At 34.2% G+C, this 19,357-nt stretch overlaps 1 protein-coding gene across 1 annotated transcript; it reads right to left on the minus strand.

The window, feature by feature from the left end:
- Positions 1 to 7,142: 7,142 nt before the first annotated feature.
- On the minus strand, positions 7,143 to 18,846 carry LOC131071142 (disease resistance protein RUN1). Its single transcript, XM_059211761.1, has 2 exons — positions 18,200 to 18,846; positions 7,143 to 9,354 (listed from the first exon to the last, which is right to left on the minus strand). Exons 1-2 carry the CDS (start codon positions 18,700 to 18,702, stop codon positions 7,143 to 7,145), a joined length of 2,715 nt encoding a protein of 904 aa, XP_059067744.1. The 5' UTR covers positions 18,703 to 18,846.
- Positions 18,847 to 19,357: the final 511 nt, after the last annotated feature.

Here is a 19,357-nt window from a genome sequence, read left to right on the forward strand (position 1 = left end):
CTTGTGTAAGGTTTGTCATTGGTTGCAAGTACAAGGGTGCAATATGTAATGGATTTTTTGGTTTTGTTGTTGATAAATAGGTAGTCCAATTTTGTCCTTGTGTCAAGGTGTTTGGTTAAATCTTGCAATAATTTTGATTTTTCGTAATCCAATTAAATTGAATTTACAATGTGTAAAAATATCCTTAGAAAGATAAGTGAGTCTAGCTTTGAACTATCGTTTAATACTAAGACCCTAGACATTTATTCAATTGCCATGGTTTAGTTATTACTAATTATGTCTATAAATATTGATAATGTCCTAACTAAGTCTTTTTTAAATAAAGATGTTTAATAATAAACTTACCAAAGATTAATTATAAGAATTTAATATATAATAAATATATTAAATGATAAAAAGCAACTAAATATAAATATAAACATAAATTAAAAAATACATAAATAAATAAATAGAAATATATATGAATAATTAAATCTATAATGTGTGGTGAAGGAGTGAAAAATATAAAAAAATAGTTATGTTAATAAATGGTCGAACTATAGAATGCCTAAGGGAAGGAAATAAATAAAATAAGAATTTTTTTTGAAGGAAATACACGCATGGGTAGGAAAGTCACGTAGTAAACGAATTTATTGGAGAAGTTATCTGACACCAAAATGTAGGACAAGAGAAGTAAATGAGTATGGCCAAAGATGTGGGAGAGATGAGTGGAAGACAAATAGGAAAGCCCTACCATAAAAATATTGTAGAATTCATGCCTATAGAGGATTGTATTATCACAAAAAGGAAGAATAGCTATGATTTTAGGCATGCTTAGAAACTCTGTGACCCATCATAATTCAAATATCATTATTCATTTTGTCTAGGACACAGAAAAAACATGATGTATTATAGCCAAGGTGGAGAGAAAGGAAGGAATCTAGGTGTTGTGAGTTTGTGTATTCAACTTAGAAAAATCTTAAATTGCCCTTTCTTGCTGATTTGTAACCCCTTAATTATAATATCCGTATTTTTGTATGCCGATTCATTTGAAACCCTTCATTTTGGTTGTTGACTCTCTTTTCTCATCATGTCTCTAAATTTTCCATCAACAATAGTTTAGATTGGGTTACATATTTTCAATAATGAATGATAAATTTGAAGAAATCCATTATAAATTCTAGCACTTCATAGTTTTCTCTGCATTCATGAATTTGGGTAGGTTCATTAAACAAATCCACTAATAGATAGATCTATAATAACATACTAGCTGTGAGGATGTTTAGAGGTGTTAATTTTGGATATGGATCATGTTGAAAATTGGGCATATAATTGTTTTGTAGAGCATAAATATATCTCCATAAATGTTATATCAAACCTTTCTAATAAGATAGTTGAAATAAAATAATTCAAACAACTTAGTCCTTTCAAACTCATTTTTGTGATATATCACTTTCTAGATCTCATGTGTAGGAGGATTGTATCTTTAGTTCAATAGATTGGCATCTACTTATTTGAACTCTTAGAATAAAGTAATGAAGTGGAATGACAAAATTAAATACATTAATTCAAAAGCAAAATCAAGACTACCTTGCATATGATGGCACTAAAATACATATATACTTTGTAATAGAAAATACTTAGAGAATAAACTCATAGTAACAAAAAAATTCTACCTCAATGGTCTTACCCTACCCATATTGCTAGACCCTTAGTGAAGAATCTAAGTACACAAACTAAATTGATTATTGTAATGGAATCTATATTTCATTATGGTGCGAGCAGCGAGTTGCTAAGTTAGTCTTAGTCAATTAGAATGATATATTCCATCATGAAACATGGATAATCTATTGCACATATGAATTTGTTAAGGGATTACTACTTTATAAGGCTAGAAGTGTGTTGTTTGATCTAAAAATGGAGGATTTAGTTGATATTACTTTAAAGCAAGAGTCATTGGAAAACATGTCCTTTCTTAAAATACATTTTGGAGCCCATTCATAGCCGAGATATAAACATGAAACAACTACAATACCCTTTTCAGTAGAAAATGGCAGTAGCGAACAACATTATTGTTTTGCAAGTTGTCTACCTTATTGGCTTGTTAGAAACATAGGCTTCTCTTGGTTAATAACAACCTAGCAACTAGGGATTAAATAGATTATGAAACCCTCATGTCAAACAACACCAAAATTGGTAGTTTAACCCTATATATGGCTGAGTTAGAACCTACTTATTCTAATTTAGGGACCTCTCTTCTAGACAGTGCTAAGCAAGGTATAGGTGCTTGCTTTTACAACAATGGATGGAGTAAGGGCCCTATGAGATCATAGAAAGAGGTAGTATGGTTCAATGTATAGGCCACCCTTCTCCATTTGAGGTGATCACCAATGGAAATCATATGACTCGTAAAGAAATAAACTTATCCATGCTCAAGATTGATAGTAGTCAAGGACCATACGATGATAAATGATTGTTATTTGTCCCTCATAGATAACTTAGGATAGATTTCTCTAGGAGGATGTGGGTCTGGGGCCAACAACATGGCAGTGATGGATGTCCTTGGTTGCTTAGCCATCTGCTGGACTATAAGAAGAAGACATTCTAATGAAGTATAAGTAGGTAACATACTGAGCCTCACTATGTAGAAGTGGTATGGAATTGACACCTTATATTATTAATGGTAGGAACACCCTATGTAGTTGGCCTTTAGGTGGTTACTCCTTTTCTTAGCAAGATTCTTTGAAGATCCACTCTCTCATCGTAGGCCACAAAATTTTATTGTAGGGGTGGATAGGAGTTATATCAACATTAGAGGGTTCGTATTGCACCCTTAAGGCGAACAATGGAATATTTAAGGAAAGACTCTACATGACCAGGCAAGCAATTATGGTATGACAAGTTAATATTAATTGTTAGCCCTGCATTGCTATTGTGATGTAATCAATTGGTAAAATTATATATTACTTGTGCCACATTTATGGTCTATGATCTAGAAAAACTACATTGCTAGTAAATATTATGCATATTGAATGTACATTACTCTTTGTTACCATGTTCTTAAATAAAAAAATATGCATATTTATGGTCCTATCTGAGGTTGTCATTACATAGGTATCAAAGCATATATGTCGACCTTTAGGACCTAGGTGCTCACACCTTCTTTATGCTAATATGGCGAATTTATGTTAGTATCCATTGAGCGTAGAAGAAAAGGAAATAAGAAAGCTGCAAGAAAACCAACCCTCAGTAAATAGACCCAGAAGGATCCAAGACAATTGTTACTATATTGTCAAATATAGAAATAGTAACAATGATTGATAGTGAGCGTTTAGCTGAAACCATTAAATGACTCAAAATCAAGAAGGGAAAGAAGTTGGACCAACCTTTCTAGCATCTTGAGCCACAAAAAGAAATTCGACATCGAAACTTGAAGACAAAACCCTTAGTGATTAGAGAAGTTTCCCTTTTGGAGCCTTCAAACACAATACTCCTATAATTGTGTTCATGCTAGCATGATTGTTACTATCGATACCTCAGAAGAGGAAGAGCTCAAAGAGGAGTTTGAGGAAGAAACTCCAACAATGTAAGTGAAAAATCATGTGTAAAACGATGAAATAGTACTAAATAATCATGTCATCTTATATTAAAACAACTATTATGAATGAAATTTATATATATATATATATATATATATAATGTATATAAAATATTGACTTAATACATTTAGCTGCCATTTATAATTCGTACTTAACAAGATTTAAGTTCACTTCCTTAATGTTCCAAATCTACTCTTTGAATGATGGAAGGCATTTTTTGGATTTCTCTATTGTTCGTTGATGTTTCCTAGAAGACGGGTAGTACTTGCAAGTACGTGGCATTCTTAAAACGCTTCATGTAAGTCTGCTCACTCTTTTTTTCTCACCGGCATTGTTTGTGTAGAATCTTGGGCTAGTTGTTAGATTTCAGTTGAAGCCGCGTAAATAGGGTTGCTACTGGTGAACTTCATTCTCAAATGCCAAGGTTATGTAATGTCTTTGTTTTTTTACTTCCTTGCAACTCTGGCCGTTTTTTCTGTCTCATACAATCGTTATCAAGACTGTTAGCGTTACTTCCAAAGTCTGTCAGTTTGCTCATCGGCATTGTTGACTGCATCACAAAATGTAAGTTGCAATCTTTTTTGTGCCCCTGTTGTGGTAATCGAAACCCTAAGAAAAAATACTGTTTATTGCTTGCTAGGGAATCTCAATTTTTATAATTTATTTTTGTTTCTATTTTTATGTTTGTTCTTCGTTGTAGATGCCCTGGAGTTTTCCTAAACTCCAACCAGGCGACTGTCCACAAACTGGCTTGTTTATTCATGTAGGTTATAGTTTTTTTAAAGCAAGCCATGAAAAGAACCCTAAGGCGCTGATAACTTTTAGGCAGTTGAGACATCCCTCACTTCATGCCCTGAAAACAAATTTTAACTTCCATACAGTATTTTCATTTAAGCGGCTGCAAAAAAAACTTGTTCGAGCTCAAGAGTATAGTAGCTCTAAAACCCCAACTGTTTAAGCACCGCTTTTCATTTTTTGTGAATAGATTGAGGCAACAGCTGTAGAGACATTTGTTTTGGTTCATCTCGTTTTAAAAAGGAATTTTGCTTTGGTAGGTTCATGCAATATTTTTCTTAGAAGCTCTGCCCGATTTTCCAGATAGAGGATACAACAAGACACTGAGGAAACATAATTTTCTTTGAGCAAGCATGGATCCTCATTGCAGTCTTCAGCTTCAGGTGCAAGCTTATCCCTTCCTGATCGACCCGTATTCCAGAACCACCCAATTTTGAACTATTTGTTCAGAACTACCCAACAACCATGTGGGCTTTGGTGAAAAGTACAGAAGTTGAAAAGATGGTTAATTTGACCACTTCTATCAATATGTGAGCTCAATATCAGGGTATGGATGTCCACCAAAGCATAATTACATAGGAGGGTGCACTGGCTTGTGCATGCATCTTCATTTTGCATAAATGCCTACTAGGGTAGTTGCCACTGCAACATCTTAAAAATCTCCAAAATTTATAATTTGATAAATGTCCATATCCTATTTGGAAACCCCTATGCTGGCAAATATCCTACAGTCCTGGCTCAGCATGAGACCACGTCAAACAGTGCATGCAAAGGAGAAACAGGGATCTCAATAAAATCCAGCTTATGTTTTCGGTTCATTATTTGCATGGTTTTGATTTTTCAAATCTATTTTCTGTTGGTTTTTCATTTTTATTTGATTGGTGGCTTAAGTAATTTGTTTGGGGGTTTTGGACATACATTTACAAATTTGAAGGAAACGCCATTTTGACCAATAGTGTCTTGAAGATTTTTATGTGGCTTAGCTGATCGAAGGTTTTTATTGTTGTTTTCCTGAGTTAGCATTCGTAGAACATTTTTATTGTGGTTTTTCTGAGCTGGCATTCTGAAAACATTTCACGTGCCTTGTTCTATGCGTCAACATTTTGCATGCATGTCTACCAGGGCAGTAGCAACTACAACATTTAAGGACATTGTTAACCATTGCATGATTCAGAAAGAACAATTAATAGCTATTTGTTCACATGAAAACATAAAAAACTTGCAATCTTGATGCTTGTTTGCTGCTAGAGCTTTAGCACAAGCATATTATGCTACCATAGCTATTTCAGATTTTAGTGTGGCCATCCTATTATGGGCAGCAGTTGTTTGCAAGATATCTGATTCTACTGGCATGGACATAAATCCAGACTCCATACTTTTCCTTGCCAAGATATTGAAAGATTTATGCCTTCATAGGAATATACAAATACCATATTTGGACTAATTTCTTAAGTAATATGTTATGCTATAGTTCTACGTGTCCTGTCAACTTTCAGTTCACTGCATTAGAGCATGAAGGAATCCAAGTACCTATAGGACACTTCTAGCTATTCCATAACATATTGGCTTGGACATCTATATTAATCGATACACCTTAAGATTTGGTCAATGGAGGCAAACTCTGTGCTTTCTTCTGAACTGCAACAATTTGCTGTCTTGGGATGATGGTAGGTTCTGGTAGGTGCTGCATAACATGAAGCATGTACAGCTTTTGCTAATCATATGTCTAGAAACATTACCTTTACAATCCCTTATTGCATTGGACTGTATAAATTTTCTTACATCTATATATATAAAACTTTATTTGCGGTTGATTGAAAGTTTTTAGCAGATATCTTACATGACTTGATTTATTTGCCAGTTATGATATTCACCCTTGGATGTGGTTATAGCCGATTCCCGATGGATAATATGCAATTCTGTGACCGATTTCTAGCTATGGTTAATTCTTCAAGGAAGGATGGTCGTATGCTTTTTGCCAGTTGCAACACAACTAAGATAGTTATCATCATTTCTCTGTTGAACTGTACAGCTGAAGGGCATGCTCACTGTTATTTACATAACAGCTTTCAATGAGGGGACACTTTTTTTATGATGTTCTTGCTTTTAACAGCTTTTTAATTCGTTCTGTTCAATGTATCAGTTGTCTATATGTAGACCAGCGTGATGTAAACAGCTGGTACATTGAAGTAAATATGCTACCTGCTCAAGTTCTTGTAGATAAGATTAATTTCTCAAAAACACATACAATTGCAAATAGTTTTCAGAAAATGCCAGTTTTCCTATTATATACATATTAATTTTTTCCCTTTGCAATTAATTCAGGAAGAGGCATCTGAATTTGAGAAGTCTCTAGTTCAAAGTGACCAAGTATGAAGCAGGTCAAAATTGCAAGGTATAGAATCTAGATATAGTGTACGTTAGATCCATGCATTTGGCAAGGACTCCTGCTGCACCGCAGCCCTTTTTTGATCACTGAACAAAAATTTAAATCTCTTTACACAATCTATTTAATACTCTCTCCACACTCAATTTTATGAAAAAAATACTATATACCATGTTACAATTCTGTCCTGCCAATACGGGAACCTTTAATAGAATCCTTCAATGGTACCGCCGAGAAAGAATCATACAGTCAATGTACTTAAGCTATAACAAGTTGCAAATGGCACCAAGGAGGTTATTTGAACTTCCTCTTTTAAATCCAAGTGTTACTGCTGTGATGGATTAGCCAATGATATCGCCAGGACAGATTTTACCGCTTATTACTTACTTTCCCAGTCCCAAGTCCAAGTGCTCCAACTGTGGAATGTTGGCGTTATTTAACCTTTCACAACCTCCTAATTTCAAGAATTGTAACTGTGATAGGTTGCCAATGGTATCAGGAAGGCTGTTTAACATTCTGCATCCTCTCAAGTCCAAATGCTGCAGCTGGGACAGGTTGCCAATGGTATTAGGAAGGCTAGCTAACCTCCTGCACCCTCTCAAGTCTAAGTGCTGCAGCTGTGACAGGTTGCCAATGGTATTAGGAAAGCTATTTAACATCCTGCACCCTCTCAAGTCCAATTGCTGTAGCTGTGACAGGTTGCCAATGGTATTAGGAAGGCTATTTAACTTTCTGCACCCTCTCAAGTTCAAGTGCTGCAGCTGTGACAGGTTAGTAATGGTATCAGGAAGGTTCGTGAGGAATATACACCTTTCCAAAACCAAGTGCTGTAGGTGTGACAGTTTTCCAATGGTACTAGGGAGGTTACATAACAGGGTACATTCTCCTAAGTCCAAGTGCCGCAGCTGTGACAGGTAGCCAATGGTATAAGGAAGGTATTTTAAAGTCTGACAGTCTCTCAAGTCCAAATGCTGCAGCTTTGACAACTTGCCAATAGTTTTAGGGAGGTTCTTTAATTTCAAACACCTTTTCAAATTTAAATGTTGTAACTTTGACAGGTTGCCAATGGCATCGGGGAGGCTCTTTAAACTTTTCCACCCTATCAAGTCCAAGTGCTGCAGCTGTGACAGGTTAGCTATGGTTTCAGGGAGGCTCCCTAAATTCCTATACCCTCTCAAGTCCAAGTGCTGCAGTTGTATATTAGGGAGTGAAAATATGGAGGAGAGAGAAAGGCTGGAAACACCATAGCAATTTCTTAATTGCAAAGTTTTCAATTGCCAAATGTTGTTACTCACAAATTTGGAGTGACGCGGCCTCTTTATTCCTCCATTCATTTTATTATCAGTGTCACAACTTTCCAGCCTTAACCATACCAAATTTGGAGGTACCATGGCTAGTGGGTCTTTTATCATGTCTTCAATGGGTATATTCTGCAAATGAAGATAGCGAAGACCAGGTCCATACAGCATTTCGAGTCTTCGTGGATTGCCTCCACTGATTCGAAGGCGAGAGAAATTGATGTTGTGGGATATGGTGCTTAATTGGGCAACCTCCCATAATCGGGTACCTTCTCTTTCTTTCTCAGCAATAGTTCGACCCATATCTCGCAAATGGTCATGCATACCAAATACACCATCTTCAATCTTTATCAATAGCTTCATCGAAAGATTGGATACAGCAGTGTCTACCTTCTTGTACAACGATTTCCAGAAAATGATGGGACATGTTTTATCTTCTCCAATGAAGAAGCAAGCGATGTCAAGAAATATTTCTTTTTCCTCATCAGTAAGAGCCTTATAACTGATGTAAAGTTTTTCATGAATTTCTGGGTTGAAGGTGATGTTTTCAAGAGCTTCCATCCAGCAACCTGTGTCATCCTGCCTATCAGACAAGAAGGATCCAATCACTTCCAATGAAAGAGGATGCCCTTTACAAGCTTCCACTATTCTCTTGGACAGATCTTCGTAATTGGGACTTGGCACTGCTCTCAGAAAAGCATACCAGCTAAATAACTGGAGACCTTCATTTATTCCCAATCCAGTCATCTCATGGATACATTCAGAGGAAACCCTAGCAACATTGAGAATGTGCTTGTCTCTAGAAGTTATAATAACTCTGCTACCAGGGGCCAGCCAATCCCCAACCAGAGCATTCAATTGTACAATAGCATCCACATCATCCAAAACAAGCAGTGCACGCTTTCCTCCCAAGCGATCCCTGTACAAAGATATACCTTTATCAACACTGTCTACTTTTTCGCCATATTCTGATAAATTTTTTATAATTATTTCCTGCAATTTTGTAAGGCCACTGGGCTCTGCAGCAGTGGTGCGGACATTAAATACAAATGAAGCAGCGTCAAAATTAGTATAAATTTGATTGTAAATGACCTTGGCAACTGTGGTCTTGCCAACACCACCAACACCCCATATTCCAACTCTGACCACCTCATCCTTTGAATTGAGATTTAATTTTTGAATGAGAGCATTTGTCACGCTGTCCATTCCCACTGGATGCTTGGCAACTTCTAAGGGCACTCTATCCAACGTCATAATCAGGTCATTCACCACCGTCTCTACAAGCTGAGCTTCATAGCTGCAATGGCTAGAGCAGGTCAATAAAAATTGCAAAGTACTACTTATTCTACTACTATGCAAGAATTGCAACAAATAGTCAGCATTTATTACCAAGTGGGTCTATAAGATGAGGTACAATATCAAGATTTGATGAGTTGAATGGTAAGTTCTCTCAATGTAAGGGATAGTATGTTGATATGTGATGGATCATTCCTTATAAACATGTTTTGTGTTTGTGATGTTTTTTAAATTTTTTATTTAAGAATCTAAAATAAATTTTTGTACAAATCATTTTGGAAATTTTCTATTTATATTTATAATTTTAGTTTAAGTGTTATATGGAGAAGTGTATTGAATATCTTTATATCAAAGTACATCACTATATAATTTTCTTTTTTAAGTTGAATATAAGAATTTTGCTAAGTAATATGTGTTTGTTCATATCGTTTCCACAAAAAAACAGTATCACTTCTTAATTTAAGATCAAATTTCAGAAGAAAACTATATTATTTGAAAAATTGTTAGAAAGTGTTAAAGGAAGACAGTTCAAATTTGATGATTGTGTTTTACTTATTTCACTTAAAAAATATTAAATTTTAAGATCATATCACTCAAAGAAGAGGATATGTTCTAGATAATTATTATCATGTTTAATTTAGATACTAATTAAAAATTGAGTAGGTCTTAGTTGTTAATGGACAACTTCAAAGAAATGAGAGTTATGAATCATTTGTTTGAAAGGATTGATCTTCAATTTTAGATCATGGATGAAGGTAAAAAATACTACAAAGAAAAAATAACTTATGATTTATAGGATGTTGTATAAAATAAATTATAAAAAATAAATAATTATAACTGTACACAAAGGAAATTGAAGGTTGAAAGAAATCATAGATTTGTCTTATTATTCAGCCATCAATGTATTAGTCAAATGAAATAATTAAAAAATAGTAAAATAATATTAGATTACACTTTAATAAAAAGAGTGTTTATGAGATAGTTAATCCTCTATGAGGAAGACTTTTATTCTAATTTAAAAGTATGAAATTTTATATAATAGAATATAAAAGTTAAATATAAATAATTAAATAAGTGAAGGAAATTTCAAATAAGATATATATTGTGCAAGGCTCCTTTGGTGAGCTACAATTTTTAAATTGGAGTATGATTTATGAAATGAAATACCATAGCAATCAATATGTAATTATGCTTTATATAAGATTAAATATTAGTTAATTTAGAGAAAATAGGAATGTGAATTTAAAAAACAATTTTGTGAATATTATTTTTTTCGATAATTTGTGAAGAAAAATAACATTTCATTTAAATTTATTTAGGCTAATCAAATGAAAATAATATATCACACATAAATCAACCTAAGATTAATATAAGTGGTGATAGGAACTAAATAAATTAAAAACCAATTTTAAAGGTTAGTGTTTAAAGGTTTTAAGGTGTTAAGCTTGTGAGACTTTGGAAAAAGAATATAATTTGATATGGCAATGATTATGTCATCCTTAAACATAAAATAGACATTACGAGTGTAGCTTTATTTTTTCACTCTAGGTTGATTCAATGCATGTAGGTCAAATTTACATAGTGCAAATATAACATGTAGTCCATAGATCTGATCCTACTAGCTTGTAATTCTAATATTTAATTTTTAGACTCTCTACTCTATATTACCTATATGATTAAGGGCTGAAGGTATTTACAATTGTATTGGGGAGAATCTCAAATTGTTAGGTGTAAGTTTTCCTTAGGTAATCTTAGGGCAAAAATACCAACCTTACAATGGTGTCAGAGGATGATAAGTGGTAGGAAAACCTTGAAATATCTATAGAATGATTTTGAAGTAAATGTCGTTCCTTTTAGTTCACCAATTGATGTGTTTCTTTAATAAATGTTCCTTACGTGCCCAAGGACATTGAATGATTACAATTCTCATGAAACAATGCTTAAATGAATGTATTAAAATACCAAGAAATAACAAATTATTACCAAAGATGTACCAAGTTAGCAACATGTAATGGAAAAGGGTGGGAGTTGGGAAATTTAATATTTATAGAATTTGAATTTTATGTTAGATCCACATCATGTGCCCGATCATGTTTATGCATTGCAAAAATGACCTAGTTCACAAAATGGGTGAAATTGAAGCAAGGGATGAAAATGAGGTGATAATGAGGTGTATGAAGGTAGTGGTAAGTTAAATGTGTAAAAGATGATCAAAATAGGGTAGATATGTATTAACAAAAGAGCTAAAACTATGACATGAGTGTGCCACTAGCGTGAAGCTAAAAGGTAATTGGTATAGGTATGCAAATTTCACCATCAGAAGTACAAATGTGGCATCTAAGTGGTAACACAAAAAAAAAATGTTTATGTTCATGATATACTACAAATGAAATTCTACATGGTAAAAGTTCAAAACCATGTCACATTTTTATTAAGGAATGACCAACACAACTAGTGTTTTTTCAAATTGGATAACTTATAAGTGACATTTATATATTTCATTTAAAAAATATAAATTAATGAAATATAGAATTCTTATTTTAGTTTATAGTTATAATTTTCTTAAAAAAGGATGCGTGTTTGTGTCTGTGTATGTGCTTTTAAGAGGAGAATTCTAATTGTTGATTTTATTCAAAACAAAGAGGTTTGATTTTCTTACAAATCTAACTTGAAAGCATAAGACACATAAAGAACTATTTTTTGATGAATGTTTATGTTTTAATATTTTCTTTGAAGATAATGCTCTCACTAGCTAGGAGCCAATTTATATTTGGTGATGTTTGGGGAAGATGGATGATAATGATCCTCCTCTCCTTGATATAACCATAGTTGCTTACTTTTTGTTGGTCTTGGCCTCATGTTTTTGATCTAATGTTTTAGGGCTAGGCCCTTATGTTGGACTCATGGGTGTGACTTTTTACCACCCTTCTTTTTTGTGAATATTATACAATTTTTTTTAAATTAATGCAAAATTAAATAAGATATATTCATAGAAACATTGTAGTTTTATGGGATGCCAACTTTTGTCTAAATTTTTTTATCATTTTAAAAATCAATTATTTCCTCCTAGAGAAGATTCTTCCATGAGTGCATCATATATATTTAAAAATAAATAAGTGCATTCTCTAAATTTATATCAACTTCATATTTTATTATAGAAAGCCACTTGCAATAAACTTTAAAAAAATCACAACAAAACTAATCAAAATATAAAAAAAGTATTCTACATTCTCAACTCCACAAAAGGGCATTTCTAGATTTTTATGGAAGTACCCTTGGTGTGAAAAATCTAGAGTTGGAGTTGAGTTTTTATTGTATTCATATCAAAAGAGAGAATACATTAGCAAGAATGCTGCCACATAAATAGCTTTGAGAAAAAGGGTTTCAACCTATAACACACCTTAAAATCAAAATATGTTATTTATCATTTTTTGACAAAGGTTTAGCTCAAAATTGCTTCTTATATATATTTTTTGACTATGGATTGAAAATGTGACACAAATATATAATTTACCTTATGTCATAGGGTTAAAAAACATTAGAAACTAAAACGGTCTGATATATTACTTTTGACCTTGATATTGATACATACATATGACTTTTATTTTATGTTATGTGATGATAAATTTATGATTATTTTGGACTACTTGTTCTTAACAAGGTATTCTATAGTGTTTAATTATTTTATTTTCATTAACACTTTAAAGATTTTTAAAAAGTGAGACACACACATACATGCACACACACACACACACACATGCACATGCACACGCACACTCACATGTACACGCAGACACACATGCACATGCACACGCACATGCATACACACAAACACACAAACACAAAAACACACACAAACACACATAACTACTTATTGATTTACTACATATGTTTCTTCCTAAGAATTTTAGCATTCAAACAACTATGTGCCCTAATTGCATTTCCAATCACTTTCAGTTATTTGTAGTTAGAATGCATTTGTAGTGATGGGTAGAGGGGTTTTCTCTAGTGGATCAAAGGCTAGAATGGGATTTGTTATATGCATTAGTAGTGGTAGTAGCCTTGGTTGCCCTTATTTCAACACAAGGAGGTTTAGCTCACTCCTAAAAGGTGAGAATTCTTTTGAATTGTAGACTCTATATAGAGTGCATAAGAAAATTATCATAATTCAAAAGCTTCTCCTAATTTATCAAACACAAATCGTTTTATAGTTCTTTCTATAATAACTTCTAGAATCTTCTTTTGAGGGATCGTGGTTCCAAAGTTTACCAAATGATGCAACCAATCTTGCTAATTCAAATCTCAAATCTTCAACTTTGGAATGACAATGGATAATAAATCTTAGAACTAGAAGGGAGGTCTTAATTGCTAAAATATTTGAGCAACTTCATGAAATAGTTCTCAAACAAGATAAATAAGTGGATTTGTTGAGAAAAATTACTAAAGAAAAATGCTTTAATAGGAAGATAAATGGTGGTTTTTTGTCTAACCCTAGTAATTTACATAATTATATTTTAGAACTTTAGAAACCCTTGGTAAAGGAAAAAAATTGATACTTTTCCATGTGCTCAATGGTTCTCTATTGTGGAAGTTATGTATTCTTCTAATAGAAATCCCATTCTTGTAGTGTCGTAAATTACCACAACTCATAATTTTATGCTAGGTTGGGCACTCATTTAATGTGTGTGTGATATTATATTTTGTAATGTGCATGTGTTTCATCACATTTTTTTAAAACTTGGTAAAATCCTTTGTTAATGGGCCCTTTGAGAGAAAATTATGCCTAGAATCTAGCACGATGTGCTTGCATCTTGATTATATGGGCCAAAAGTTTTGAATTCAAATGTCAATGTTCTGGTATCAAAGGACACAACCTTCTTTGTTGGCTTGAATTAAATTCATTATTTGAAAAGATGTTTAGACTATATAAGTAACATCTTCTCTCCCTCATAGGGGCAAGAGGAAACAATAAGAAAGACAATGAAATGCACACACATAAGAAATACAATGATATACAATTATAGCCTACAATCTGACAATTTATGAACTCCAATATTACAATAAAGCAATGCTCAAGTACTATTTGATTTTACTTATTTATTTTTATTATTATGGAATGCACTATTGCTTCCAATATCTCAAGGAAGCCTCTTCCTTCTCCTTGTGCAAGATTTGTGTGGTGATGTCAATCCCACAAGGGTTCTACGTTGAATGGTATGATTTGTCATTGCATTATTTATCATTATCATCATTATTTATTTTACCTCTTCTCCTTCAAGAGCATGCACTCATCATCATCATCATCATCATCATCATCATCATCATCATCATCATCATCATCATCATCATCATTGCTCTTGTGGAGGTGGGAACACCAACATGGTTTTGACTAAGGTAAGCCCCTATACAACACAACCTTTTTCTCCCTTTTAATTTTTTCTAGGTGTCTATGTTGTTGCTATAGAAGGAAGGTTCAACATTTCAACTAATTTGGAATTACATTTGATTATATTTGACTGCTTGTTCTTAACAAGATATTCTATAGTGCTTAATTATTTTCTTTTGATTAACACTTTGACGCTCAAAATGAAAAAAGTTCTAATACAATATGCTTAAGTGTTGTGAAAATTGATTATTATGTATATATGTTAATTATTAATTACTAATTTAGCAGTAAAGCAACTTTGTGGTCTTTAATTTAGCAGTATATATATTAATTATTAATGGGAGCTTTGCGGGGGTTTCCTCTATGGATGGTGATATGGTGCATCCAGCACCCTCTACTGTTGATCGGGGTATCCGTGGCTTGGGGCATGTGGCTGTTTTTGTTTGCAAACCTCTGGTTTTCAAGGTGTCTATTGATATTGATATGGAGATCATCCACACTTCCTCTATGTTTGAAGCTCATGGTCTGATCTATAGGTTTCGAGGTTTTTGGCCAAGCCTTCCTCAGCTGCACACTTGGATTTCCCAAAGCTGGGAACCAATCATAAAAGGTTTAGTTAACATTTTTCCTTCAGCCAAGGGTTTTTTCATTGCTAAATTTGAATATGCAGAGGACAGATCAAAAATCTTAGGGATTAATCCTTTCAGCTGGGAGGACAAATATGTTTTGATGGTTAAACACTGGTTCTCAGGCTTTAACCCATCTACTGATTCATTTAATGAGATTCCTGTTTGGGTTAGGCTCCCTAACCTTCCCCTTCATCTATGGACGAACTCTTTGCTAGAGAAAGTGGGGGAGGCTTTAGGCGAATTCCTAATGATTGATAAGGAATCTTACCAAATTTATCATTCTACTTATGCTCGTATTTTGGTTAACATTGATGTCTCTAAAGGGCTTCTAATTGAGTTAGAGATTGAATCTTCCTTGGGATCTTGGGTCCAACCACTTGACTTTGAAGGTATCCCCTTTAGATGTCAAAAGTGCTTCCAGATTGGACATGTTGTTGCAAGGTGTGAAACAGATAAAAAGAAAAAAAGATCTGCTTCTTGGTGGAAGGGTGCATCCTCTGAACACTATTTTGTTAAAAAGAAAAGCTTCTCCTAGGTGGTGGCACAGGTTCCTCAGATTGAGGGTACGCCTCTTGTTTCTGGTGTTGCCTTGCCTCAGGAATGTATGGATGCCTACGGTGGCATCCCGAGTGATCGTTTGAAAAATGATGGATCTTCCTCTTCGATGGATGACCCTCCCGCATCTCAGATTGTGGCTGTTGTCTCTGCCTCTCTGGATGTTGGCTCTGTTCCTCCTGATGAGGGGAGGTCCTCTATTTTGGACCCAACCTCTTGGCAAAAGGCTGCTGCTAGGGTTGAGGAGGGATGAATTACTATTAAAAGTAAAAAATCTAAATTGTCCCAGTCCTCTTTTGATATGATCCTTCGATCCCATAAGGGTAGGTCAAATTTTTTATCCTTCCTAGTTGGGTTAGGACTGCTGGTTTTTTGCAGCCTATAGGTTTTTGGTGGGGGTTAATGTTGTTCCCTTTCTTTTGATTGGTTGGGCCAAATCTCTTTTGTGTTCTGTTTCTTTGAGTGGTCTTTCAAGTTTATCTTTCAGTTCGAGTTGTAGGTCCTTCTAAAACCTGTCTTGTAAAGGGTTTCTGGTCCCTTAAAAACTTGTTTTTCGTTAATCAAAAACTTTGTGGTCTTTAATCACATTTTCAGTCATGCTTCACTTATTAATAGTCCCACTCAATATGCATGGATAGGTGGAGGAAAATTGTCATGGCAAAAAGGCTAGAAGTTGATTTTTAATATGAATTAGTAGTGGTAGAAACTTGGCTTGCCCTTGTTCCGACACAAGGAGGTTTTTCTCATTCCCATAAGGTGGAAACTCTTTTGATTTGTGGACTTGTTCTAGGAAATGGGTAGTTTCTCACAATTCAAAAGCTTCTCCCATTTTGTCGCACCTAAATCATTTCATGATTCATTGTTTAATGACTTTTAGAATCTTCTTTCAAAGAATGGTAATTTTGGGATTGGCGAATAATGCATGCAAACTAGATGGTGCATATCTTTACTATTTAAATTTAGAATGCTAGTAAATTTTGGAACTAGAAGGAAGGGTTAATTGCTAAAAAAATAGAACAAGTTTATGAAATAGTTTTTGACCAAGATAGATAAGTGGATTTGTGGGAAAAAAATACTAAAGGAAAAAGTTTTAATAGGAATATTAAATGGTTTTTTTTATCTAACCTTAGTAATTTACTTGATTAAATTTTATAGCTATAATTTTTTAGTGAGGGAAAAAATTAATCTTTCCATGTGCTAAGGGTTCTCTATTGTGGAATAGAGAGGTTATACTCAATATTGTATATTGGTTATGAGAGAATTACAATTCAAGCCTCAAGTCTTGATAGCCCTCCTTTGGATTTCTAAAGGATTCCTTCTCTTTTGTACCTATTTAGGTACACCTTCCTTGGTTTCCTTCCCTTTGGTACCTACTTGGATACACCTTCCATATTTGATATGTAATCAAGTTGAGTACAAGTTTGAGTTTTGATATGAAAGTTCATATGTAAATTTAGTTGAAAAATGTGAATGAAATTTTCTTATACTTGTTACAAAACAGACACATATATTCTTTCTTAGAAAATGGATCTATATAATTATTGCAAATTTGTTCTTGTCATTGATTTAAACTTTCATGATTTATTTAGTAAACATACTAATAAATTATTAATATAACAATTCATAACAAAAATTTGAATCTTAAAATTCAACAATACAAATGTCAAAATTAATGAAAATCATAAAAATACAAATAAAATTGTTAAAACAAAACTTTGAAACCCTTCCCTATTTAAGATTTATAAATTAGATACTAAACTCCTTGAATTTGAATGATTGAACTCCTATTTTATAAATATAAATTTCCAAAACTAGAAGCCCAAGCTCCCTTCCTATAACCCCTTTTTCATGTTGAGACGTGATAAATGAGCCTCACCGCCATGCAAAGCGTTCAGTCCAAATTCTGCCTCGTTCAAGTGTTTGCCATGTGCAGTTTGACATTAAATTTAGATTTTTTTTTTTAAACTTCCAATTAAAAGTGTTGTAAGAATACTGGTGCATGCTCTATATTTAGTTGCATGAATATAGTTTATTGCAAGGGACTACAAGCTCTATAAAAGAGAGGCTTATTGTTATTTGTGATGCAGTCTACAAAATTGTAATCGATTGAATGAATAAAGAAATTTATGTGTGTTAAAATACCATTCTCTGTTTCCTCCGTCTCTGTTTCAGATTTCATATCGTAGGCATATATGTAACGTTATACTATCAGTGACAGCCATGAAATAGCTAACCAAAAAAATAAGAAAGCAAAGAGTGAGAGGTTAATAACTCACCCTTGAGTTATATCCATGGACCAGCCTGATCGAGAACAGATCGTCTGAAGGGCATCCTTCCAATCATCAACCTCTTCTATTGGGTGTCGATCCGGATGGCCATAATGTTTGAGAAATGATCGGCTATAGGGGCTTGAGTCCTTGACAGGATATCTAACATGAGTTGGATCCATATGATAAAACAGAGGAATGATCAAGCCAGGAGTGCTCAACATTGCAGCGGCCTCCTTGAGACACCATGTTGAATCTGCATAACCTTTGGAAAATACAGGAATGCGTATGGCGCTGCTCTCGATTGCTGTTTCCAAGCTCAACCCAATCATTTCTCCCTTCTTCAATTTCTCACTGTCTATAAAGACATGCAGTCCTGCTGCAGATAGAGCTTGAAACAGATGATCAACCAGAGTCTTTCTCACATCTTCTCCCCTGAAACTCAGAAATACATGATACCTCTTATCGCCTTGGAAGGCAAGCTTAGATGTGGGGGGCTTGTATTGTTCCATCTTAATGCTGGATCTGTAGAGAAAAGACTTACTAAAGATAGAGAGAAAACAGAGGACTGAACCCAAATTTTCAGATCTTGAACTCAAATCAGATCAATGTCCCCTCCTCCCCTTAACATGTCTTTTATAATTTGTTTAAACCTCCTTCCAGTCTACCCAACATGACCGGCCAGCGTCTCTTATTGGTCTTCTCCTACACGTCATGCCCTCTCCCTTTCCATCGATGCAAAATTGGTTCCTTCCTCACCATCGATGAAAATTAACCAAAATTACTTCTCAATGCAAAATTGGTTCCTTCCTCGCCATCGATGCAGACTTGGCTCCTTCCTCGCTTCCTACTCCCCCCATCGATACAAACTTGGTCTCCATCGCTTTCAGCTCTCACCATCCATGCCGTCCTTGGATGTGACTTCCCACCATCCATGCCGTCCTTGGATGTGACTTCCCTTCCTGAAAACAAATAGAAAAACAGAGGAGAAACCCCAAAATTGGGCTCTAGAACAGCTGCACGTGAAAGACATAGATGTCTAGAAGCTTCCCTTGGTCTGTATCGACACTTGATAAAAAAACAGAGAATCACACAGAAATATAGAGGAGAAGAGATAGGAGAAACCCATAAATGGGCTCTAAGATTGTATTTTCATTCAATCAATTT

This window comes from Cryptomeria japonica, chromosome 9, assembly GCF_030272615.1.
Source record: "Cryptomeria japonica chromosome 9, Sugi_1.0, whole genome shotgun sequence".
Taxonomy (NCBI): Eukaryota; Viridiplantae; Streptophyta; class Pinopsida; order Cupressales; family Cupressaceae; genus Cryptomeria; species Cryptomeria japonica.

What these genes read in the sequence shown, in the direction of transcription:
- LOC131071142 (XM_059211761.1), bottom strand. Translation starts at nt 18,702, where the DNA reads ATGGAACAATACAAGCCCCCCACATCTAAGCTTGCCTTCCAAGGCGAT. An exon ending in TCCATGGATATAACTCAAGG is followed by an intron (nt 9,355 to 18,199) that starts GTGAGTTATTAA and finishes TAGCCATTGCAG; the next exon opens with CTATGAAGCTCAGCTTGTAG.